This window comes from Orbicella faveolata, unplaced genomic scaffold (assembly GCF_042242905.1).
Source record: "Orbicella faveolata isolate gen_17 unplaced genomic scaffold, um_ofav_v1 contig_24, whole genome shotgun sequence".
Taxonomy (NCBI): domain Eukaryota; kingdom Metazoa; phylum Cnidaria; class Anthozoa; order Scleractinia; family Merulinidae; genus Orbicella; species Orbicella faveolata.
The window spans coordinates 32,413,879-32,438,562 of NW_028301552.1; the positions used below are offsets into that span (position 1 = coordinate 32,413,879).

At 40.4% G+C, this 24,684-nt stretch overlaps 2 protein-coding genes across 2 annotated transcripts; one reads left to right on the top strand and one right to left on the bottom strand.

Moving 5' to 3' along the window:
* The first annotated feature begins 17 nt into the window (after nt 1–17).
* LOC110056194 (ATP-binding cassette sub-family C member 10-like) lies at nt 18–23,779 on the top strand. The gene is made up of 30 exons (XM_089293011.1): nt 18–137; nt 587–1,831; nt 2,346–2,435; nt 2,625–2,729; nt 3,598–3,714; nt 4,385–4,510; nt 4,603–4,688; nt 5,797–5,938; nt 6,568–6,748; nt 7,278–7,408; nt 8,312–8,404; nt 8,509–8,553; nt 8,877–8,981; nt 9,424–9,531; nt 10,677–11,121; nt 11,621–11,844; nt 12,608–12,730; nt 13,187–13,222; nt 13,795–13,967; nt 18,190–18,350; nt 18,748–18,861; nt 19,214–19,371; nt 19,766–19,827; nt 20,059–20,116; nt 20,856–20,989; nt 21,350–21,428; nt 21,848–21,914; nt 22,036–22,133; nt 22,981–23,093; nt 23,391–23,779. Exons 2-30 carry the CDS (start codon nt 620–622, stop codon nt 23,533–23,535), a joined length of 4,731 nt encoding a protein of 1,576 aa, XP_089149137.1. The 5' UTR covers nt 18–137; nt 587–619; the 3' UTR covers nt 23,536–23,779.
* On the bottom strand, nt 13,966–17,232 carry LOC110056122 (uncharacterized). The gene has a single exon (XM_020762566.2). The coding sequence runs from the start codon at nt 17,182–17,184 to the stop codon at nt 14,695–14,697; it is 2,490 nt and encodes an 829-aa protein (XP_020618225.2). The 5' UTR covers nt 17,185–17,232; the 3' UTR covers nt 13,966–14,694.
* Nucleotides 23,780–24,684: the final 905 nt, after the last annotated feature.

Genomic DNA, 24,684 nt, shown 5'->3' on the forward strand with positions numbered 1-24,684 from the left:
TAATAACCAGCGGTGTAACAAGTAAAAATACAAGATGGCGCTCAGCGTTCCTTATTCCAGGCGGAAAAGAGAACAATTATTATATTATTTGATGCAGGAATTAGACAGATCTCTAAAAGAATCTGGAACGAATACTGGTTGGTCTATTAATAGTACTAAAATAGCTCTCCCGTCACCTGAAATTGCACTTCGGTTAGCCTTTGTGCATATTAGCACTGCGGTTAGTGTACGTGTAAGGTTACAACACAATAGCACTCTGGTTAGCCTAAATAGCGTATATAGCGCCTCGGTTACCCTGACTACCACACTGGATAGCCTCAATAGCGCAGATTCGAGTATTTTAAGCTCTTTAATACTCGTATACGTAGGGTAACACGATATATTCTTAAACATAATTCTGCTCATTGGCAGCCAGATCGGCAGTCGTCTAGCTAGTAATCATGAGACTTGCTTATGATCCGATCTACTGAAGTTCCACTCCACCTTTGCGCCTTAATATTGTGCGGAATTTTTCGTTTTATCACTTTGTGAAAAATAATCTAAGTGTGTGATGCAATTCTTGTCTTCTGCTGCATACACTTTTTAGATTGAAGACATCTTGTTTTATCGCCAATGGAAGATGACAAATGTAAAAGACTTTTGCGGATTGAATGGGACTACATTCATCATATGGGACGGTAGCAATGACTTTGGATCTTGTTTTGAACTCTTGTGTCTTGCATGCCCGGCAAACTTCTTCTTAGCTTGTTCAAGTATATTCTATGCCATTGGAAAGCGTCACCGATTTGATCTTCCGGATGGTCGCCCTTACCTGTTTGCGATGCTGCAGGCCTTTATTTCCTGCCTAATATCTTTAGAATCGCTGATTGAAGCTGTTTGTTCATGGATCCTAAAAAAGTACCATCCTCCAGTATACCTTCTAACTTGTTCACTCATAGCATTAGCATGGATTTCAAATGCAGTGAATGTGTGGAGAAACAGGCATGTAATCCTCTTGAGGAGGTGTTATGCCACAGTTCATGTTGCAATCATAATTTTGGCTTTCTCGGTGACAGCTATTCAAGTTTACTCGGTTGCTCTGAGAATCCATGACAACAACGTTGGTCCCTTGATCATTCATGATTATGGCACCATAGGCAGGATGTCTCTTCAGCTTATATTTCTGATCCTACTAATTCCACCAGCTTGTGTTGATCACAACAAGATCGGCTTGAATGTTGATTTCTTGTCGTCAACACCTGTAGCTACTGGTATCCAGAGTGGGACAAAAAGATATGCATTACTACGATCTATCTCGAGAACTACATTCTACAGTGGCACCCAGTGTATTACTGATGACCTTGGTGTTGCCGAAGACAGATCAAATTTCTTTTCCAAACTAACATTTTGGTGGGTAAGACCTATGATGAAGAAAGGACACAATGGCAATCTCCAATGTATAGAAGATCTATTCCTACTACCTCAAAGTCTTTCCACAGAAAAATTGAGAATTATTTTTTCAGCTAATTTTGATTGTTTGATCTCAAAGAGGGACACAACAAATAAACTAGGAGTACAGCGAAGCATCTCCGATCCAAATTTTCAAAGATGTGCTCCTGTTAGGAGACTAACCAGTGATGGTGGTTATACTAGTGCAGAAGTTTCAGAAAAGGGTGCCACTGACATTTCAGCTGCTAAAATGAATAGTCAGACATCTCTTCTAAGTGCCCTTCACCATTCATTTGGTGTACAGTATTACTGCATTGGACTTCTTAAATTGTTGGGAGATGCTCTTAGCTTTGCTGGTCCCCTCTTGCTGCATGCACTGGTATCTTTTATGGAAAACAGACAGGTAATTTTTAATGTCTCTTTCATGTCCTTGTTAATCAAAATCAGACAATTTTGCAGTTAGACACAATATCACTGGTAGTCCCTGAGAGACAGATTTCTTTCATTTGATACAAGAGTGCTGTGTGTAAAAAGTCTCAGCATCTAAATGTGTATTTTTCTCTTCGATCATTTGATTCATATAGGGTTGTTTTCTAAGTTCATGAAGTTCATTTGTTCACTCATCTTTGTTTCTTTGCTCATTTAATCTGTTTTGATGTTTCTGTTTGTCTATCTGTCTGTGTAACTGTCTATACCTTTCTGTCTGTCTATGTGTGTGTCTGTTTACCTGTCTGTCTGTTCAATTTACCTGTCTATTTGCTTGTCTGTTTGTATGTCTGTCTGTCTGTATGTCTGTCAGTCAGCCTATCTGTCTTAACCTTTCTGTCTGTCTACCTGTCTGTCTGTCTGTCTGTCTACAGGGAAACATTTTGTTTCTTTGGATATTTCATATAATTTATGTATGACATTTATTTTAGGAACCAATATCTCATGGCTATTATTATGCATCAGGATTGTTCTTGACAACATTTTGTGTAGCATTTGTCAATTCACAGTTCAACTACTGGGTGAGTGAATGTGCAAATCCTACTTTGATGTTATTTTTCTATCAGACTAATGCTTTTGAAATGTTTTGTTATACCACTAAGCAGTAAATAGAGTTTGTCTACACCTGAGACTTGCATATTGTTTCTAGTTCGCACCAAGTGTCTTGAGCATTTGTTTCAGGCTTATAAATGTTTTCATTATGTTTGTAGGTGAATAAAATTGGCTTAAAGATCCGAGTTGCTGTTATCACCACAGTGTATAACAAGTCTCTTGCTGTCAGCCTTACCACTTTGTCAAAGTTTTCCTCAGGAGAAGTATGTGAGCACTGTCTGTTGTCATGTTAATTATCCTTCTCCATTTTGAATTTCTTTTGCTTGCTGGGGTTTGGTAGGAGGTAGGAGGTAGGAGAAGCAATCGTTAATGACCAGTTGTTAGTCTATACAAAGTGCGTAGCAACCTGCTGAGTAGTGATCAAAGATTTTCATATTAAAGGGGCTCAGTCACGGTTCGCACATATTGAAAAGTTTAGCCTTAATTTTTTAAACTTGGTTTGGTTTGTAATCCATGTTAATCTTCTCGATCCTTAGCCATCCTTGTTCCTTTATGGTTTATCATTATCTCTTTGGTGTTTTTCTATCTTATTAAACTGTTATTTTCAGGTTTCCTACCATTGAAAGGTACTTTTGTATGTGGCCAAAAAACTCAAAATACCGTGACTGAGCCCCTTTAAGCACTGCATGCACACCATGCACTCCTCTGTCCACAAAAATATAATTATACTCTCTCGGAGGTAATCTCCTAAACCTCAAATGCAAAACTCCTCAAGAAGTAACACCCACCCCCTTCTGAAAGTGGGCCGGCCAGGTAATAACCCCACAAGAAAAGGTCTTTTAAATACATTCAAGCCCAGGGCTTATTTTCAGAAATTATTTTACAATACAGAAAACATTGATAATAAGATAAGACTTACTTTACTTTGCAGCTTTAACATTACTAATCATTGGTTATCGTGAGCTGATAACTTTCAAGAAGTATTTGTAGTACTAAAAATTTAGGAGTAAAACTGTAACAGTGTTCTTTTTTGATGACAAAATGTTTAGTGGTAGATCAGTAAAATAAATAATAATCTGCAGTTTCTGTGGCTGAGAAGTATTTGGTTTTGTTTTTGTAACTTTCATCCAGGTAGTGAATTTTATGAGTACAGATACAGACAGGGTGGTCAACTTTGCTCCGAGTTTTCACCAGTTCTGGAGTTTACCATTTCAGATTGCAGTTTCTTTGTACCTCCTACATCAACAGGTCAACCTCTCTTTCATACGTTTGATTTTTCTTGTTCTGGTTTTAAAAGCTCTTATTAACCAGTTTTTTTGGTATTTGACTTTAATAAGCTTGCCTTTGGCTTGTCTTACCATCGTCTTAGGCTGTATTCCTTTGGGATGATCTGGATCAGGATCAAAGATCCAAAATCATTCAGATCATGATGCATTAAAGGATAAAACAGTGAATCCTTACCTGCAGTGGATTCGTCGCTTCCTTTGAAGTACCATGATCCAAGTGCTCTTGTATCACTGATCCTGATCCAGATCATCCCAAAGGAATGCACCCTTAATTGTAGTGGATCATTGTGATGCTTTGACTTTACTACGAAGCCATGTATACTGTTACTAAATGTTTTTACTTACCTACCAACCTAAACTAACCACTAGCTGCACTAAACTACCGACTACATAGTATCTACAATCTTGCTCATGAAAGTGTCAAATAAAATTCTAAGGGAAGTTAACACCAAAGAGTCTGCCAAAGAACAAACAGTGGAACATTGGAAAATTCTAGTACTGCTGGAGAAACAGGCAACAGACAAATTAAAAGATTACATGGACACTTGTTATTGGTAATCCCGTGGCTTTCCCATTGTTTGTCAATTGAACATAGAGTACATTTTATGACTTAAAGTCTTGCATCTTTCCAGGTGGGCATATCATTTTTGGCTGGTCTAGGCTTTGCCATACTTTTAATTCCTGTAAACAGATGGCTGGCTGAAAAGATTCAGAAGTTAAGTAAAGACATGATGGAACAGAAAGACAATAGAGTTAAGGTACCAGAATTATGTGTTGAACATTAAACTCGTGTAGACACAGACATTTCAAAGTGGTTGTGGTACCTAAAAGTGGTTATTCTTGTTTTTAGGTGATGAATGAAATTTTACAGGGAATTAGGGTGATAAAGTTCTATGCTTGGGAGAAGAACTTCGAGGAGAAGATAAACAAGTTGAGGTGAGGTTTCTAAAATCATGTTTTAGTCACATAAGATATTAATAGCACTTTTGAGTAACTAAAAGTCACTTAATGTTCACTCTCATGGTATGCGTCATCATCCAGTCCTCAGTGTACATGGCCAGGTACCAGTGTGCAAAGACAGTACTGTCTAATGGTCTGGGACTAATGGATTTTCTAGTCAGGCTAGTGGATTCTGTCTAGTACTTGTCTGATGGACAAGTGAAGTTTCTCAGGAAAATTTGTGAGGAAATTCCTATTACAGTCACGTAATTGCAAAGAATGATTTTTGGGCTTGTACATCACCATTGGGCACACCCCCAATCTTTTTTGTTTACACCCTGGGTGCCAGCTAACTGTTAGAAGGGAACCTGACATGACACTGAGGATTTAAACCTGATGTTGAACCATCAGTCCATCCAGAGGGAAAGATAACCACACTGTGGACGCCAGGTTACTTTTTGGTAGACATAAATGTGGCTCAGTTTAACCTGAGGCTCACTTTACCATTATTTTTTCTTCAAGCCAAAACTGTATGCATTAGGTCTAACATGTTTCAGATTTCTGGACCCACGCATACTAGAGGCTGAGGCATATCTAAATGAAGACATACATGTATATCAGAACCATGAAGATTTATTTAATTTAATTTTTTGATGGTTCCTATCTTTATTAAGTATGTATGTATGACTGTATAATGTTAAATATGGAAAACACCCCAGATGCTAACACAAATGCAAACCTGAAAAAATTGAAATCCAGGTGATCACTAATTTTACCTTCTTGGCCCTTAAAAAAGCTGATCAAAATAGAGCATCACCAATTCAACCGCAAAAATGCATGAAATATCCAAAAATGTTTCCAATAAAAACACCAAAAGTCGGCAAAAGTTTGTCTAAAAAATGTATTTTATGGGCTTTCTTTTTTATTGTCTGGGATATTAGGTGACCTGTACAGGAGACCTGGAGATTCGGTTTGTATCCGAGAAACTAGATAATCTTGCAGAGTTGGCACAGATTTTACTGTTGCCTCAATTTAGGGGTCCCTGCTGCAGCTAAAATGTTACTCAGTCAGTTGAATTCACTTTGATGCAATACAATTTTTCCAGGGCTGCAGAGTTGAAGAGTCTGAAAGGAAGAAAGTATCTCGATGCTTGGTGTGTGTACTTTTGGGCAACCACTCCTGTCATGATCTCTATACTGACCTTTACCACATATGCTCTGCTGGGAAATAAACTTACTGCGGCTAAGGTAAAAGATTTTTGGTCTGACCTTAACCAGTGTTGTAAGAGCTGTATTGTCATTTGTCAGTGCTTTAGGAAAACCTTACAATATCAAAGCTGTAAATTTTTGTAGTATACATAAAACTTGCCGTAGTTTGAGGAATAAACCTTTTTTAACCTTTTTGTTGTGTGCAGTTACAGTGAATAAAAACATTAATGTTCTTTTGACCAAGTGAGCACGTCAGATATCACAAATATTTTAGGAGGTAGCGTGGCCGAGTGGTTAGGGTGCCAGACTTGAAATCCGGAGGTCGTGGGTTCAAGTCCCGCTCTGACCACTAAGCTGGAGTTGTTTCTTGGTAGACCCCAGTTCAACTCCTCGGTCATGCTTGTAAATAGCCAACTGGTCTGTCTCTCGCTGGTTGGGATTTTTAAGCCTATTATGTTTAGTTGATATATTTGTTTCTTTCAGTTTAAGTGGCATGCCTGTGAACTAGCTAGGTGTAGCCAAGCACATTAACCACTATAAACAATAATATTTGAACATTTGAACATTTTGATGATGGTGCCAGATGCTCAAGTTCAGTACCTCATTTATCAAGGTGATTTTTAGTAATAACATTTGTTAATTAATTGTCATTTGTTGATCGATGGCAGGTCTTCACCAGTGTGGCATTGTTCAACATGCTCATCTCTCCTCTGAATGCTTTTCCTTGGGTACTCAATGGATTGATGGAGGCCTGGGTATCAGTCAAAAGACTCCAGGCCTTCCTCTCATTAGACAACCTGGACTTGACTGGGTACTACCAGCAACTAGACTGCTCTGACATAGGAGAAGGTAAGTCTATTGTATACAGCTGTTTTAGGACAGGTTGTCAGATGGAAGTGTCAAGCTTATGCAACAAGATCGAATTGTAGTCTGGATATTCACCTAAATTCTGCTTATCGGTGTAGAGGAAATCTACAAATTTGTATTTTTGCACGTGAAGTATTGGCAAGGATACATTAACATTAAATGTTAATGTATCCTTATGGACAGAAAATTTTTCTGTCCATAAGACCATTTTTCAGTGTCGTGAAAAGAAACTTGGTTCCATAAGCCAGAAGAAACAGAAAATATACAAAATGATACATTTTGCCATGTTAACATAATTATCTGATTAAGTATTCAGCACATGTAACAGCTATCTACTTCTACCCATGCTAACTTTCAGGGTTGTCGTGTGCACTTTTACACTTTACCCCGGAATCTTTCTCGAAACAGTTATATTCTTACTTGCATAACACAAATTTCGAGGCAGATCATGTTTAATGGTGTCTGCGTGCAGTACAGGTAAGACTGTGCACTTTTGTATTTTGTCTTGTAGTGTCCAAGCCCCCTGAAGTATTGATAAAGAATGGTCATTTTACTTGGAGGCAGAAAGAGGAGCCTGGTGAAGAGGAGAGGGTTTTCTCATCCATTAGGGAGCTAACAAACATCGACTTCTCCATAGAAACAGTAAGTAGCTGCAGAAAATGTTATTAACAATAATAGTTAAAATGGGTTGTTAAAAGAATTCATAAATGCAACAGTGGTTTAAGTGGATATCTATCTGATCGTATTAGGCACAGAATCACATAGCTCAGAGAATTCTCGCACCCTGGTATGTTACCTAGGCGAGGTATTCAGCATGGAATTGTGACTCTTGAAAGCGAGGCTTTGCGCGATATTGCACTGGAGCGACAACAAAACAACAACTCAAAAACAATTAGAAACAATGATCTTTTAATTATGTTTTCAAAACCATTGTCGCCGTCCACGAGGTCAAAAACAAACACAAGTCAAGTTTTCTGATTCTATCTGGATTTCTATTGGCTGGCTTCTGACAGTCTTGATTCAACTGGAGTGGCTTTTCCCGAGCACACGTATTGCAACATAAATATTGCAACATTCACACAGAGGTAAATGAAACGGGTTTTCTTTCATTTAAAAAGAAGGTTATACAATTTAAGGAAAATTCGTAACCTGACTCGTGAATTCCACGTTAAATTTTATTTGAAAAAGCGATGTTGCACTCAGCGCTTCGCGATTCGTGGGATATCGCTTTTTCGCGTGAAATTTAACGTGGAATTTCCTTGTGAGGTAATGAATTTTCCTATAGAATTTTGGTTTTATTTCGTGTTAACTTTAGTTTCAAATGAGGAGATAAATCAAACTCTTATCAAAGTTCGAAACACCTCGAAGTTTGTCTAAAATGTTTTACATTTTTTTGATATTAGTAAAATTTAAAACAATCCTTGAAGCACTAAATTTGGACATTCTTTTGTGAACTATTACCGCTAGCATCACTGGCTGTTCCTTTCTTCCTTTTGTGGTTGCGGTATTCACGCTCAGTTTATCATATATTTCTTGTCATTCAAGGGTCAACTGATTGGTGTGATAGGAAAAGTTGGCGCAGGAAAGAGCTCCTTACTGGCTGCCATCACAGCAGAAATGGAAAAACGTCTGGGACAGGTATTTCTCTTTCAGTACTCCAAACTTCATTTCATTGTCTCTTCTGGTTGTTGTTTTCTTTTTTGTCGTTTCATTGATATTCACTGTTGTGTCATCCTCCGAAGGTTTTTGTAAGGGAGCTTGACGGAGGATTTGGCTTAGCTGCCCAGGTGAGAACATTGGCATACGTTGTTGGTAGCTTTTTGATTCTTTTAGATTTATAGGGCGATTATAGGCTCGGTTTCAACCAGTCTCTCGGGTCTGGTCGACGTTTTTGCGGAAGGAGCCGGGGCTCTTTTCCCGAATAGCGGCTGATAAGCGAGCCTAGAGGGCAATTACCTGAAAAATTTCTGTCTGGGCTGAAAATTTTCGTGTAGTCATCTACGTAGTTTTAAACGTTTTCAACAGACAAAAGAAAACTTTTCAGAGTTTCTTCATCCTAATTCAACCTTGTCTTTTAAGTTTAGATGAGATAGTGTTATTAATACCGTAGGAACCATGGATTCAACACGGGACAGTGAAGGAAAACATTTTGTTTGGTAAACCCTTCGACGTGGAGAAGTATAGTGCGGTTATCTACGCGTGTGCTTTGGTGGAGGTAGGAGCTGCTAGCAAATTTTATTTTATTCGACTAAGACACCATTTGGCCTCCTGAAGTCAAGGGAACACAAAATACGAAGCGGTATTACACTTACCGCTTTGTGTTTGCATTATTGTGTCTGTAATTTTACATCAACAGATTTAGATTATAGACTGCAAAAAATCAATGCTTTATCCAGTGAAATTTTGTGTTGTTTTGCTTTCTTTCTACAAAATTTGAAACCAGATGGTGCGACAACTTATGGAGGGGAGGAGGGTATCCCCCCGGAAATTTTGAAGCCATGCCCTACTACTCGTTCAAAACTTTACTGCATTCAGGAAGAATTTTTGACGAAACCTGAAGGCTTTGCCTCCCCCCCCCCCCTCTTTGGACCTCCCCTTCTCCCTCCTTCCTATGTGATGGACAACTCACAAACTTGAAAATAATATTTCTTCTAAAGGATCTTCAAATACTTCCAGAGGGTGATGAAACAGAAATTGGCGAGAATGGTGTGACGCTGAGCGGAGGACAGAAGGCTCGCGTGGCTCTAGCCAGAGCTGTTTATCAGGTAAAAAAAAATTTTATCTGTAGAAGTGCAGTAAAGTTCAGCTGTCTTCAACAACAAAGGGGAACGAGGAATTGATCGAGAAAACGAGATTGCCTGTAAGATGTTACTCTATTACTTAACTTAGACAGTTAGTACATTTTTTAATGCCTTTATTTGCTTTTGCCATTTAAAAAAACATAATTGCAATGCAGTACAATTAAAAAAATACAGTACAGTATAGAAAGAAAAAACAATACTACAAAACTACTTAGCACTTATACCGCAACAAGAAGGAAACACAAATTACAAAGCCACATTTAACATTCATTTACTACATTACATTAGGTTAAATTAGGTACCCAGGGTCAAGATTGCAACATTCAAGATACCAAACTGTATTTTTGTTGCTGGTGTGTATCGGTTTGACTATTAATATGAATGAAATAAAATTAAGATGGCAAGTAGCTGAAATAAGCCAATCCAATTGCTTGTGCAATATTTTCTCACTAATTTGCTAAATTAGCTCTTTTTCAATAGCAAAGTTGCTAATAAATCTGTTAGCGCAAAGCTTGGCCAAGACTGTCCTTGTCTTCTGAGCTTAGTTAATGAGTCATTCTTTAACAGCCCATTGACGCCTGTGCCCGCCGTAACCGCCCGTGACGAGTGTCGGCCTTAATTCCACTTCCGACGTCATCACCCTTGATCAAAATTGGAATCACTTATACTCATATTCTGCAGCAGGACAGGATCTTTCCAATGATACCCAGATCAGAGTGGTTGAGTTAATCGAGCGTGAAATATGCACGAAAATGCTTAGAAATTTGCGTGAAAAACACAGATCAAAATTTCCTTCTACACTTGGCTACTCCATGGTAAGAATTTCCCGTTCCGATGTTGCTTTCTGGGGAATTTTTGAACTGGAAGCAAGCCCAATAGACTGCTAGATTTTGATTTCGGCGCTTGACCCAGCTAAAATGTCATAAAATGCGATGCTAGTGGAAAGAAAGGCATGCTTTCATGTTGCAAATGCTTTTTTTAGGTAGATTTGAGATAATGTAGCCGATATCCATGCTGAAAATGTCGAAAATGTCCAAAGAAATTCGTTTTTTGTCAAAAATCTCCAGGTGTCAATGGGGTAATCCTTTTTTGTTTACGTTTTGCCTCAGGATAAAGAAATCTACCTCCTTGATGATCCCCTTGCCGCGGTAGATGCACACGTGGCCGCTCACCTCTTCCAACATTGCATCATGGGACTGCTTAAGAATAAGACCAGGATCCTTTGCACGCATCACACAGACTTCTTGTCAGCCGCTGACCAGGTTGTTGTAATGGACCACGGCGCAATTGTCCACACTGGTCCGCTCAAGGGAATTCTACACGCGGAACAAATTATGAAAACCGTAACGGATCGGCCTGAGGAAGATGAAAAGCACACTGAAGATAAAACGGAAAGTTCTGAGGAGATAAATGGAGAGAACAAAGACGAAGGGTTAGTGAAAGAAGAAGAGAAAGAAGTGGGCGTGGTCAAACTGCACGTGTACAAGTCGTACTGGCTTGCAATTGGTCATTGCCTGGGAACGAGTATTTTACTCTCATTGTTTTTAATGCAAGGTGAGATGTCATCGTGATTAAATTTCGACTTTCTATACCCTTTTGTATTTTTGTGAGCTAGGCACAAGGGTAGGTAGAGCAAACATGTTTTTTTGTATCCAAGATTTTGCAGCAATCAAAACGAAGACGCTTTTTTCCCTAACCAGCCAGGTGCTTTTGTTCATCTGTCATCTGGCTATCGGTCACATGTTTTCCCGCAGTTTCCATCCGCTATACATGTATGTTTTCTCTGGCTTTCCTTCTGTGACATGTTTTCCCGCTCTCCAATCGCTCACATCATGTTTTTCCACGCTTGGTATCAGTCACATTTTTTCCTGCATTTGCTTAAGACTATGTGTTTATGCTTGGAGTTGATTCACTTCATCATGATGATTCTGGTAACTCTGATTATAGTTTTGACCTTCACTTGAACACCACTCTGTCTTTCAGACTAAGTTATAATAACACAATGCCAAGCCGAACAATAAAAGAAGATATACGAGTTTGTTTTCTATTTCAGCTTCTCGTAATGTGAGTGACTGGTGGCTGGCCCACTGGATTTCTCACTCACGTGCCAGCAACAGTACAGCGCGTCAGCACGTGAACTTAACAACGTCACCTCAATGGTATCAAGTGATTGCACCTGTGCTGAATGCTGGCCAGTTAGGAATGCATGTTCATATCGTCAAGGATACTGTGACGTTTTATCTGCTTGTGTATGGCGGACTTGCTGTCGCCAACACGGTGAGGTTACTTATATAACTTGTGCGTAACAAAGATGATCACCCAAGTTGTATACATTGCTAAATTTACTCTCTTTTGAGGCGATAACTTGTCGTTTTATTTCAGCCATTGTTGATGGGGTTAAGCACAATTCAAGTTGAAATCTCGTCTTTGAGATTTGTCTCGTCTCTAGGATTTGTTACCGGAAAGAAAGACATATCTGTGGCTGTCATGAGTGGTAAATTTTGGTTCAACACTTTGAATTGGAGAAGTTTTGGGGAGGGGCACGAAAATTTGCTAAAACAAATACTTAGTTCCTTAATTGCACGATTAGTTTTTGTCTTAACATTGTGCCGAGTTTTCCGTTCAAGCAATAGGTCACGTTCGATATATCAACATTGGAAATTTTTTCAGTTTTTGTTTTGTCTCGCAATTCCCAAAAGAGACTTGGATGCATAGAAAACACCACCAAATATAGATGTTTCTCCTGAAAGTCTCGGGTCCATGTTAGAATACTGATCTATTGAACGGGGCCTATTGGCCATATTTGTATTCTCGGTTCTGGACTGGAACTAGCTTGCAATGGAGGCTTATGCGTGGGAATGTCACGAAAAAGAGATAATGTGATTTGCATTTGAAATGACTCCCCGCAGCCTCAGTTGAAAGCTAGTTCCAGGACAATACCGAGAAAGCAAAAATGGTCTATTGCTGTGTTACTATTGTTTTGGTTGTGTTTTACGCTATATCAGAGTCTCAGTACCACGCATGTTTTTTTCTATTGTAGGTTTTCACCCTATTCCGAGCTTTCTTGTTTGCTTATGGAGGCATCTGTGCCGCCAAAGTTCTTCACTCGAGATTGCTGAAGAGCATTTTATCCGCTCCTGTATCATTCTTTGATGTCACTCCGGTATGTGGTGTGAACGCACGCTTGTGGAGAAGCATATCAAGAAGACAGAAAATATGCAGCATTTTTTGTGTTGTAAAATGCAACGGCATGCGGAAGGCGCGGTGGCCTCATGGTTAGTGCGCTCGTCTCCGGATCGAGCGGTCCGGGTTCGAACCCTGGCCGGGGACATTGCGTTGTGTTCTTGGGCAAGACACTTTACTCTTACAGTGCCTCTCTCCACCCAGGTGTAAAAATGAGTACCTGCGAACTTAACGCTGGGGGTATCCTTGCGATGGTTTCCTAGTCGCTTCATTAACTGCTGCCGGAAAGCTGGTTTTTCAAGTGTTAATCCTTCATCGAAGCAAATCAAGCTTATTGCCCAGCGGTGCTTACAATTTTTGCGAGTAACACACTGAAAGATGTCTCTACTTCTTAGGGGAACCTTTTAAATTTTTTGTGCCGTTTTTATTTTGCCAGATCGGACGAATCGTCAACCGTTTCTCCTCAGACATAGTGAGTACCTGGGTTTGCTTTTAACTTGTGCATTAGTTTTGTCGGTTGTGGGAAATCTTGAGTCTAACATAAAACGACGAGGAATTTTCTCTGACTCCCCTTTGATCGAGTGTTAGTCTGTGCCAAGCCCAGCAGTTTCTTAGCTCAGACAGCAAAGCTGATTGTTCCTCTATTAATTCATTTCTTCAGTTTCTGGATCTCGCTTTGGTTTTTGCCAAATGGCAGTCTTGTGTCATGGGGAAGAAATGATCTTTGTAGTTGTTTTTATGTATATATATATATTTTTTTCAATTTTATGCAATCGCAAAGAAACCTGATTGAGAAAAAAAATTCAGGGCTTTAACGGGATTTAAACCCATTACCTGTGCGTTACTTGTGCAATGTAGGTTTCTTTGTAGCTGCTTGATATGCAAACATAACTGCGAGAATCAGTTCTTTGATTGCATTCTCCATCCGCAGTTCTCATGATGCAGTCATACACCTCCTCTGTGACTCCTGTTTTATTTGTGAGATTTGACTCTCTAAACGTTTGAACCCAATTCATCTCTAACGTTTTAACTTTTCTTTTTCAGTATTCTATTGACGATAGCCTTCCCTTCATTCTCAACATTTTTCTGGCCCAGGCCTTTGGCGTGGCTGGCACAGTAGTGATCACGTGTTACGGTTTACCTTGGTTTCTTCTCGTCCTAGTCCCTCTCGTTCTTGTGTATTACTACATTCAGAACTACTATCGTAGAACGTCCAGGTAAATTATACCTTTATAGCGGCACGTTGATTAAAACAGAAATAATGAAGTCTCCGTTTAACTTACTAATGAACACACCAGATTTGAAATGTTGGTATGGTAACGCTGTCTTTAGCTGGAAGTTTTCCTTGTTAGTTATAATTAAGGTCATTCTGCTGAAATAGAACCTGCACTGAGATTTTTGTGAAACTTTGCCGATCGATTGTTTATATTATAGACACTTAAATTTTGAAATAAAAATGAGGGGTCCCCGTGTTCGTTTAGGTGCAAAAGCACCTTGTCTATATCCATATAAATCCTTATAATAACACCATGATTGTAGTCACGATTGCTTGCTAAATTCACGTTTCCGACGATTGCTTTTTGTACTACACTGAGAATTTGTCCATATTTAGTTTACACCGAGAAATTTATTACTCAATTCAAAACAACAGAAAAAAAATGATAGGTCACCATACTCGTTTGCGAGAAAATGACGATTTACCTCTATGGCGAGGTCCAGCTGTAAAGAAAAAGCCGACATTTTTTAATGCGCGCGCGCTAATCACGCGTGAAATTATGCGCAGTAGGGATGCGCAATGCAATACTGGGGAATGACCTTAAGAAGTAAAGTACGTTTTTTCTAGCATTCTATCTAAGAACTCCTGCCTCTCTGTTTGAGCACAGTCTAGATCCACCACTGCTCCATGTATGACAATGTCAAATGTCTCCCGCTAATAAGTCAAAATCAGTCTAATGGCATGCCATGCGAATTATTAATCACTTGTGACGGAGCTTCACATGATGATGTGTGGCTCAAATTGAAAGGATTTTCATCAGAGGAATCAAGGATTCTCCGCAATAATGTCCAAGCTTCTTCACAGGTTTTCCCTTGTGTCATGTCGTCGTCTCCATTCTTCACTTCTTCATCAGAGCTGATGAAGACCTTAAGCGAGTCCAGTTTGTCGCTGAACTGCTCACTCACTTGGTTAATCTCTTGAAAGAGGTGGTCGATCAGTTTATTAATGATCTCGCGGATAATTTCATTCAGGCCGTGGTATCGATAACCACTCACCGTTGGTCTGACTCCTCGCTTCGCGTCCTCCGTTAGCAGGGCACCTTGTGCCTCCATTTCTTTCTTGTGTCGGTTGTCATAGTTTCCAAGGCATGGAACTGCCTTATTTCCTTCATCTCGTTGGCCAGCGACAGATTTTGCAGACAGGGCTGCTTCTTCGTTTGGAACGTTTCCCTCAGAAACGCAGTCGTCCATTTTAATTTGTCTTGTAACTGCTTGCTTCTGAATCAGTTCTTTTGAGAATCTTACGGGATCGCTCATGATCTGCTCAACTTTCCAGGCCAGGATTTCAAGGATCTTGGGATCTTCAATATAATCCACACTAAACAGATTGTAGGATCTCACAAAGAAGTGACGCAAGTCTTTCTTTGTGAGCGCTTTCAAAAGATTCCCAAGGAGTTTCATCACGCACCCGGCTCTGTTGCTTTCGGTCCACGTTTCCACTCCGGTTTCTTCAATTGTCTGCAGAAGAATGTTCTTCAGATGGAATGTCACCAAACTGGCTGGTTGAGTGGAGAGATACGCCCGATGATATCGCTTTAGACAACGGTAACACTCGCGCTGGATGTGGTTCATCTCTTGACTTAGCAGATATTCTGCATGAGAGAAAGATATTCTGAAGTCGCAATCTGGGTTGCCATTATTCCTTGGGGGTTTTACTACCAAATGGCAGCCTTCCTGAATAACCTTGTCGACAATGTCAGCGGAAGGCCATTTTCGATCTCTTGAGATCCACTCCCTTGCGACTTCCGGCCATCCACGAGTCCTGAATGCTGGAACTATGTCCATTCCAAATTTTACTCTCTCGTGGAGCTGTGTTTTTTCAGTGCCCTGGAATTTCGTTTCCTCCACTTGAGTTCCTGCACCAAACAGATGTTCAACCAAGCGATTATACATGGTTTTGATTTCATGAGTTATTTTTTTCATTTCTCTTTTAGCATCTGGATGGCTTGGAAGATCTTTAGAGGTTGACTGTGTTCGTTTCTGCTGCTGTTCTGCTTTTGACTGACATTTGCTCTCACTGCTGTCTCCGCCATTTTTCTCTCCGCTTTGGCCTTCTGTTCCTTCATACTCAGTCACTTGCTTAGACATCAGTTCCTCTGGTAATGGGGAACAAATCTCTGTTGAGTTTCTTCGCGTTGTTGATTGGCGTGACACAGCCCCACATGTTTTTGTCGTGACAGTCACGCTCGACCCATCTTTAGAGGGCGATGTCACATCAAAGCAGGTGCGCGGATTACTTCCGCTTTCGTCGTCTTTGCCATTCTTCACCGTGACAGATTGCGGATCACTGTGCTTGGATTTGTTCTGTGATCGACTTTCGGTGTCTTGAAGTCCGGCTCTGATCTCTTCACCTCGACTGAAATGCTCTTGAGAAAGATCAGTCAAAAGCATTGGAAGAAATTCGAGATCATTTGAGCGGCATTTTTGCACGATGTTTCTAAATAGTTCGACTTTGCGTCTATACCTGGTATCGAGACTGGCCAGGAATTTACTCTCGTTTTTAACTACGTCTGTCAAACTAGGGACGCTCTGTGTTTCTTTCGAAATCAGCAAGTGATTGTCCCATTGTTTCCGAAGGTGTGAAACAGTACCCAGCGACTGAGACAAATTAAGGCTTAGGGCCGGGCTTGTCGTCTTGTTTTTCAGGTGAGCCGTAACAATAGGTGAAAGCGTTTCCAGAGATGACAATGCCAGAATTGCGCGGGCAGTACAGTTGACTAATTTCGGTGATATGTGCCCAAAGATCGCAGGATGGAAATTCTTTACAGCTGACGTGGCCACATACTCGGTGTGTTTCACGAGGCAGGGCTGTAAAGCGGAGTGATGGTCTCCTCGGATTCTCACGTGCAGTGGATTCTCCAGTGAATATTCCAGCCGTTCTTCGGGAATTGTCAATTTAGAAGAATTTGGAAAGATCATGATATCCACATCTCCTAGATCACAGGGTTCATAACACGTTAATTCTTCTGCTGCGCTTCCATACGCCTTGATGACAATAGAGTTCTCAGTTTTTTCTAGCTTGGACGTTAGATACTGTGGCAAACTACCGGACAGAAATTTGCTGCCTTTCTCGTATAGCCTGCCTTCCTCTCCTTTCTCTGCCAGAGACTTGAAGATAAAGCTTAGTTCTTCGCGTCCCAAATCTTCTCTCGCCGCCATTGTATATACTAGAGATGGTACTCGAATGCAACTCGTTTATAATCTTATGATAGTCATGTTAGATACACGAAGGGTGATGCCTTTGAATTTCGGTTTCTGATGAATTTCGTTTTCTAGACTTTCGTGAAAAGCTTAACCAAACACTAATGAACTAAGCTGCCACAGTTGTTCAATAGCTGACGCAGTTAACGGTTCCAGATCGTTTTTTACACTCGTTTTTGTAACGTGTAATCAAGTTTAAATAACTTCCAAGTGGGAATTCCCCTTAAAAGGAGCCCAGTCATGGTATTTTGAGTTATTTTGGCGACGTACAAAATTACCTTTAAATTGAAGGAAACATGAAAATAGTTGTTTACTAAGATAGAAAAACACCAAAAAGATAATAATAAATCATAAAGAAACAAGGATGGTTTTAATAAGGATGGAGAAGATTAACACGGATTACAAACGACGAACTTGAAAAATTTAGGCCAAACTTTTGAAAGTGACGGTTCGCTTTCCTCGTGGAAGAATTTTTAAACTTAAACAACTGCTGTCAATTGGCCTGTAATGGGTCAAAAAGACGAAAACGACCAAGTTTTTTCCTGGTCCTATTTCCTGGGCCCATTTTGCTACTAAAAGCGGATCCATATATGGTCAATTGTGCCATCTTTGGGATTATAAACTATTTGGAAAACCCAACAGGGATAGTGATTTGCATTGTCCGAAAACAGTGTTTCAAGTTGTATCTTTTAATGCTTATAACCACCTCAAGGAGCCGCGACAACCTAATTGGTTTCCGCTTGACATGACAATGACAAATATACGTAGCTATATATGCCAAACACCTTACCGGTCTTCTTTCGGAATCCCCTTTGTTCAGTCTTAGACTACGAGTAGTCCGGGTTTCACTTAGTCCGTCGTGCGTGACGCGAAAGAAAACCGCGAGAAAAAAATGGCCGCGCGAAATATTGGGGACGGGGGGATGTTCTTTCAAGTTTCACTTTTTCAATTTTCTATTTTCAGGGAGTTAAAGCGTCTTATGAGCGTGACTTTGTCACCGATCTACGCCCATTTCTCCGAGACTCTGACAGGACTTGCCACCATACGAGCACTGAGAGACGAGGCAAGATTCAAACAAGAGAACGAACACAGGCTGGAGACCAACCAAAGAGCGAATTTCTGTGGTATGAAGCTATAAAAACTAAGTATATGCAATGCTCTTAGAGCAAATGTAGAGGAAACTATTGTTTTGAAAACAAGAATTATTTAACGGCATTACTGTTCATATGACGCTCTCCTCCATTTCGTCTCCACTGTCATGAACCTTTTGTCCCTATGGAGGAATTAGTACAAGTTTGTATGGTTGTTAGAGCGGTTTTCAATTGAATGTCGTAAAACCAAAGCCAAACCAATTACTTACCAATTAGACTACTCAGCCAATCTCAAACCGTAGTAAAACCAAAACCAAAACCAAAGTAATTGCCTGGTTACCTTCTACACTCAATTGAAATCGTTCTATGACAGGCAAGTTAAGTGATCCTGTGTTTATTTGCTACAGTTCAGTCTGGGTTTCTCTTTCAGCCCTTGTCGCGTCTCAGTGGCTCGGACTGTTCTTGCAGTTCATTGGTGTCGCCATGGTAACAGCCGTGGCCTTTATTGCTGTGCTTGAACATCATTTTAGCACTGTAGATCCTGGTAAGTGACGAAACATTTCAAAAGAAATTCAAATCTTAATGGAGACGTGATTACAGTCCTTACGCTTAGTGCTTTTCATGCTCTCAAAGAAGGTGCCTCCTCATGTAAGTACACAATCGTTCTGCACATCACGGTTTGATTGTGCGCATGCGTTTAAGTTCGACACTCGTTCTGAACGTGCGTAGAGAGCGTTACCGCTACAACTAGACTAGGCTGGACCGGAATAAAGCCCCGCTTAGTAAGAAACCTAGGTTTAAAATGAGACTCCTCCTTTCTTTACCAAGATCGATGATCGTTTCCCTGGAAGTAGACTAGAGGTTTCCCTTGCTTTTGTTTTGTCTTTTGCGTACAGGGCTGGTCGGTCTGGCCATCTCATACGCGCTGTCTGTCACGGACCGGCTGTCAGGCATGGTGACGTCATTCACTGAGACGGAGAAGCAGATGGTTAGTGTGGAGAGAGCTGTGCAGTACATTGAGGACATCCCATCGGAAGTCAGCCCTCAGGGAACGGTACGTGACTCACAATACTAGAAATAGACCTTTCGTTTTGGCGCTTCTTTATACAAGGTTCGCACAGGCCTTGAAAAAGTGGCAAATCCTTGATAAGTCCTTGAAAATGAAAAATTGTCGACATTCAGAAAAAAAAAAAAAAAAAATCTGCGATGGCTATTTTTGGAAATTATTTTTAGAACTCTCAACAAAGTATTTATTTTGGCCACCATGTTGGTGAACTGCTCCAACATGGCGGAGGCTTATAAAGAGCAGCCAAGAGGCAGCTCTGTGACTTGAAAATGTCTTGTAGTTGTTTTACTTTGAACAATCCTAATATTCCTAAAATCTGGTGGATTTTAAGTTTTTTTTTTAAAATACAACATTTAAACATATGTGGTACTGTCTCTTCCAGGTCCCGTCCTTGTGGCCCTCTCACGGTCAACTCACTTTTCGAAATGTCAGTCTTGTTTATCGGTGAGCTCACTGTCTTTCGTGTTGAATTAGAATAATTTCTTGTAGGCTGAAAACTGACTAAGCTTATTGCTTGTATAGCTAAGTGCATGACCACTATAAATAAGATTTACATTTTTTGGCTAACTACAGCGCAGGTAGATTTACTAAACCGTTCAGAAGAATGAGTTGAAATTTGTTTCGTAATTTAACGTGTGCTCTTGACGAACCTAGATCTCCTTTTGTTTTCTACAGAGCTGGTTTACCCCAAGCACTTCGTACAGTATCTTTCTCGACAACTGCTGGAGAAAAGGTATAGAGAAATCATTCCTCTGAGAAAAATGGCAATTCTCCTTACATATTGCCATACACTGCTGTGAATTTCTTGTTCTAAGAATTTTGCAGTACGTCAAAAAGATTTTTGCGCCATGAAATAGTAGTCCGTGGCTTCGGGTTTTCAGCACTGGTTCGCAGATCTCTTATGGACTTCGTACAGAAGGGATCTGGCACGGGATAATTAGGGAGTTCTAAGAAACCACGATGGCGACGCCGAGGACAACGTCGATTAAAAAATGAATTTACATTTTACTTGCGAATCTCGCGATAATCTTAAGTTATTTAGCTTGTTCGTCACTGTCAAAACTTCCTCGAAACTGGATATGGAACACAGCGTTAAATTCGAAATAGAAATGTAAAAAATTAACCGTCGTCGTTCACGGTCTCCAGAAAATGCAGAATTTGGTCATTCCACGTTGTTGTTTTGCAGAGGACGGCAAAGAAATGTACCAAGAATTATAACGCACATGCACAGCCATTGTTCTGATCAGAAAATCTTTTGTTTAGCGACGTTCCCGTTGCCGTTGCCGTCATGGTTTTCTTAAATTCCCATTTGAGGTGCTTGGAGTACTCGCGAGCATTCATCTAAATTCTGATTGGATAGTAAGACTCGGGAACTGTTCAGTTGTTTCTATGAAAATTTACCGAAAATGAAACTTGAATGATATCATTTTTTGTGCATTGGAAATTTTAGTTACGGTGTTTTATATTCGCAGCTTGGGATTGTTGGTCGAACGGGTTCTGGAAAGTCCAGTCTCTTTCAAGTGTTGTTTCGAATGGTTCACAATTACCAAGGAGCTGTTCTATTAGATGACGTAAATTTAGGGTCTGTACCATTGGACATTCTCAGGTTCGTAATCACTGGTTTGTGCCCATATGGTCACTATACGGTCGCTGAGAAGTAATTTATCAAACACGAAAGAACGTGTTTGACCACATTTCACCGAGAAGAGAGTTGAAAATACGACGCGTAGCAGAGTATGAACTTCAAGGTGTTTGGAAATGTGGTCAAACACTGTCTCAAGTGTTTGATGTATCTTCTCAATCGAAACTAAAACTAGGGCCAAAATGGAGGAATAAAATCGTAAAAATTTACGCTAATTAAGATGCGATATCCAAACACCGTCACAGTCATGATTTCTTGATTGTTTCAACTTGATGACCTTGTTTATCACATACTAACAGACGATTGTTTACTATTTTCTTGCAGATCTCGATTGGCAATCATTCCTCAAGACGCTTTTCTGTTTAGCGGTGCGGTACGGAACAATCTTGACCCTTGGAGAAAGGTAATTGAAAGTATTTTAACGGCTACCAAGGTGACTTTTCGCCTTTGCCCGAGTAGAAGTCATTTGATAACACAATACACGCAAATGAAGTGTACAAGTACGAGAAAGTGGGCTAATTATACATTTGATTCAATCCATGTCATGAAAATGTAAATATTTAGTGTCGGTCATTTCAGGTTATGGTTGAATTCGAGTTCAACAAGAGTTTTTCACCTCATAACTAGGCCACCATTCCTCAGAGTCCTCAGAGCTGTCGTAGGTCATCGGAAATTTTTAGAAATGGCTCGCGAAAGCTTTCGGAAGTCTTTGTTTGGTCAGAAATAATAGTTACTCCGTTGTTGTAAAGATACGAGAAAAACTCACCGACCCTCGACCAATCAGAGTGGGTGATGTAAGCCGATTATTATTTTGTTTGGCAGTTTTCCGATGCTGAGCTGTGGACGGTCTTAGAGCGATGTCACCTTCTCCAATCTGTAAGAGAACTCGGTATGTTTAGATCTTCTGCATTCCATCTGTTTTGTGCTAAACTTAGGAGCGGTCAGTAGTGGACTCCACTAGCTTTTTTGTGACTTGTTTACAATCAGAAGGGAATTCTTATTCTCTGCAGGCGGCCTTGACGCTGACGTAGGTGAACGCGGGCGCCATTTTTCGGTTGGTCAGCGGCAACTGGTATGCTTGGCAAGAGCACTCCTGACAAGAGCCAAGGTAATCATCAAGTTGGAGATAATGTGATGTAATTCTTAATTCTCTGAACTGACGTTAAAAGAAATGTATACAGTCGGTAAAGAGAATTGAGATCAAAATGAGCCCGAGAGTTTTGAGAGTTTGTGGTTAAGTAACATAACCCTCCACGGGGGACCCCACGAGGGACTACACGGGGGACGAAGGATCTGATGGCGTCGAACTTGCCAAGAAAACTTTCGGAGTATGTTCATGCTTTTATTTATTTATTTATTTTTTTGGTGGATCAATTTTTTTTTTTTTTATTGACTGCACAGTTAAAATATCGTCGATGTCATCGTCGCGCTCTAGGGAGAGTTGGGTTGTGTGCAAGCTCTCTTGCGGGTGGGACTGTATCGCTGATGTTAGTTCTATTTACTAATAAAGTTCTTTGGGCTGCCATGGGTCGGGACATGGTCAGGAAAATCAATTCTTTTAGGTCAGGCAAAAGTCAGGGAATTCATTTTTCAGTCAGGAAAATTGACATTTTGAGGAAAAGCCGGGGAAAATTGGAAAATTGGATCAGGAAAATTGACATTTTGAGGAAAAGCCAGGGAAAAATAAATGAAATATAGCAGCAGCGTTGATTTGATACCTTTGAAGGTTGAATGAAACATTTCGGGTCACTGCAGTCCCAACGATGCTTTAATAAAGAAGGTGGAAATTTAAAAAAACTGACGAGGACGGCTCTCAGGGCAGGCCAGAAACCGCCACTATATCTGACATTTCGTATTTATTTGGTCAGGAAAATTTTATTTTTAACAGGGTCAAGTCAGTGAATAGTCAGGGAATTTTGAAAAGTGACGTGGCAACCATGGTTTGTGTATTTCAGGTGCTGTGTATTGACGAAGCAACAGCAAGCGTTGACCTTGAAACCGACCAGCTGATCCAAAAGACAATTAAAAGTGAATTTAGAGACAGCACTGTTTTGACCATCGCTCACAGGTTAACATTCACACGAACGTTATTTTCAATTGAGGAATCAGTTTGTTTTATCTTTTGCCTTTTGGGGTTTGTCTTTAACCCTTTTGTGTACACTGGAGTTAAACCACAGCACATAACTTTGAACCCTTGCAGCCTCACACATCCCCCCCCTGTGGTGTTACAAGAAAGATGATGATGATGATGATGACATAACTTTGAACCCTAGGTGCCCCCCCCCCCTTGCTTCCACGTCACTCTAATAGAAGTGTACGTTAGTTCAGTAATACATTATCATAAATACAATGTTCTTTCTCCCAGGCTTGACACTATCATGGACAGTGACCGTGTTCTCGTGATGGATCGGGGGACTGTGCTAGAGCTTGACACTCCGCAAGTGTTGCTGGGAAACAGGCGCTCGTTCTTTTATAGGCTTGTTCACAGCACTAGAACTGAAGACCAATGAATGCTGGTGGAAACTTTTATACATCGCTGTGTAAATAACGATAAACGTTACCGAAGAAACCACTGACAAAAGATTTCGTTAGAGCGCAGATAGGAGGCGTGCTGGAAGGGAAGTTAAATTAAAATTCTTAAAATTCAACACTCAAAAGACGATAAGAAGTTGTAGAAACTAAGATATAACGGTCACGAAAATGCCAAGCATCAATCCACTATTTATGTCCAAATAAACTAACCGGTTCAACTTACTTCTTCTAGTTGTCGATGGCAGGTCAAGTGTATGTCTGGGAGGAGGTGGGGGTGTTACTGCCACGTTATTCAAATGCTTTCCCTATTTCAGATAACCTGAGGTTTTCAGACGGTCTGAGGTCGCAGGAGAGAGTAAGAGCGAGCGACCTCGTCTTGACAATCTGGCAGTATTTCAGGGTAGACTACATCATTTTCCAGACCATTTTCAGACCTGGCCATTTGCGTATCTACAGTAGTCTATCATTTTTGTTTAAAGATAAAAAAGAATTAAAGCAAAAAAAAAAAAAAAGCAAAAAAGCATGAAGAAAAGAGAGAAGTGCGTTCTGCAAATACGCTCTTGTGGTTTTCCTAGAAACGATGCGCAATTTCAAATCCAAAATCAAAATCTGGCTTGCACAAAACTTTAATACCATCGATTACATAAGGGAACACACTAGGATGGGCAAGACAAGACAGACGAAAAATGTGCGATGTATAAACTTACCAGGAGACTTGTGTGGGAACCTACGGGGAGAGCACCGGGAATACACCAGAGGGAGCACCTAGGAGTCGCGCCGGAAAGCCTTTGGGAACGCACTGGAATAGACACAAAGAAACAAGCAAGGAACGATAGTGTTACGCGCGAACGAGGAAATGCATTGACTGACAAACCCACAAGCAGTTCACGCGAAAATGCATCGGCGGAAGAGCGGCCTAGGAACGAACAGGGTTCGGCAGGGTGATTCAGTGTAACGCGAAAGAAAACGCACAGGAAACTCACAGGAACACGGTCGAACGTACGAGAGAACATGCTCGGGGACGCAAGATGTTGAGAGCGCATGAACGAATGCATGGAAAAGTAATAACAACATGCGTGGGATTGGGCTAGTAAAGAACTGCTCCACATTCGAGCTCACCAAAATTT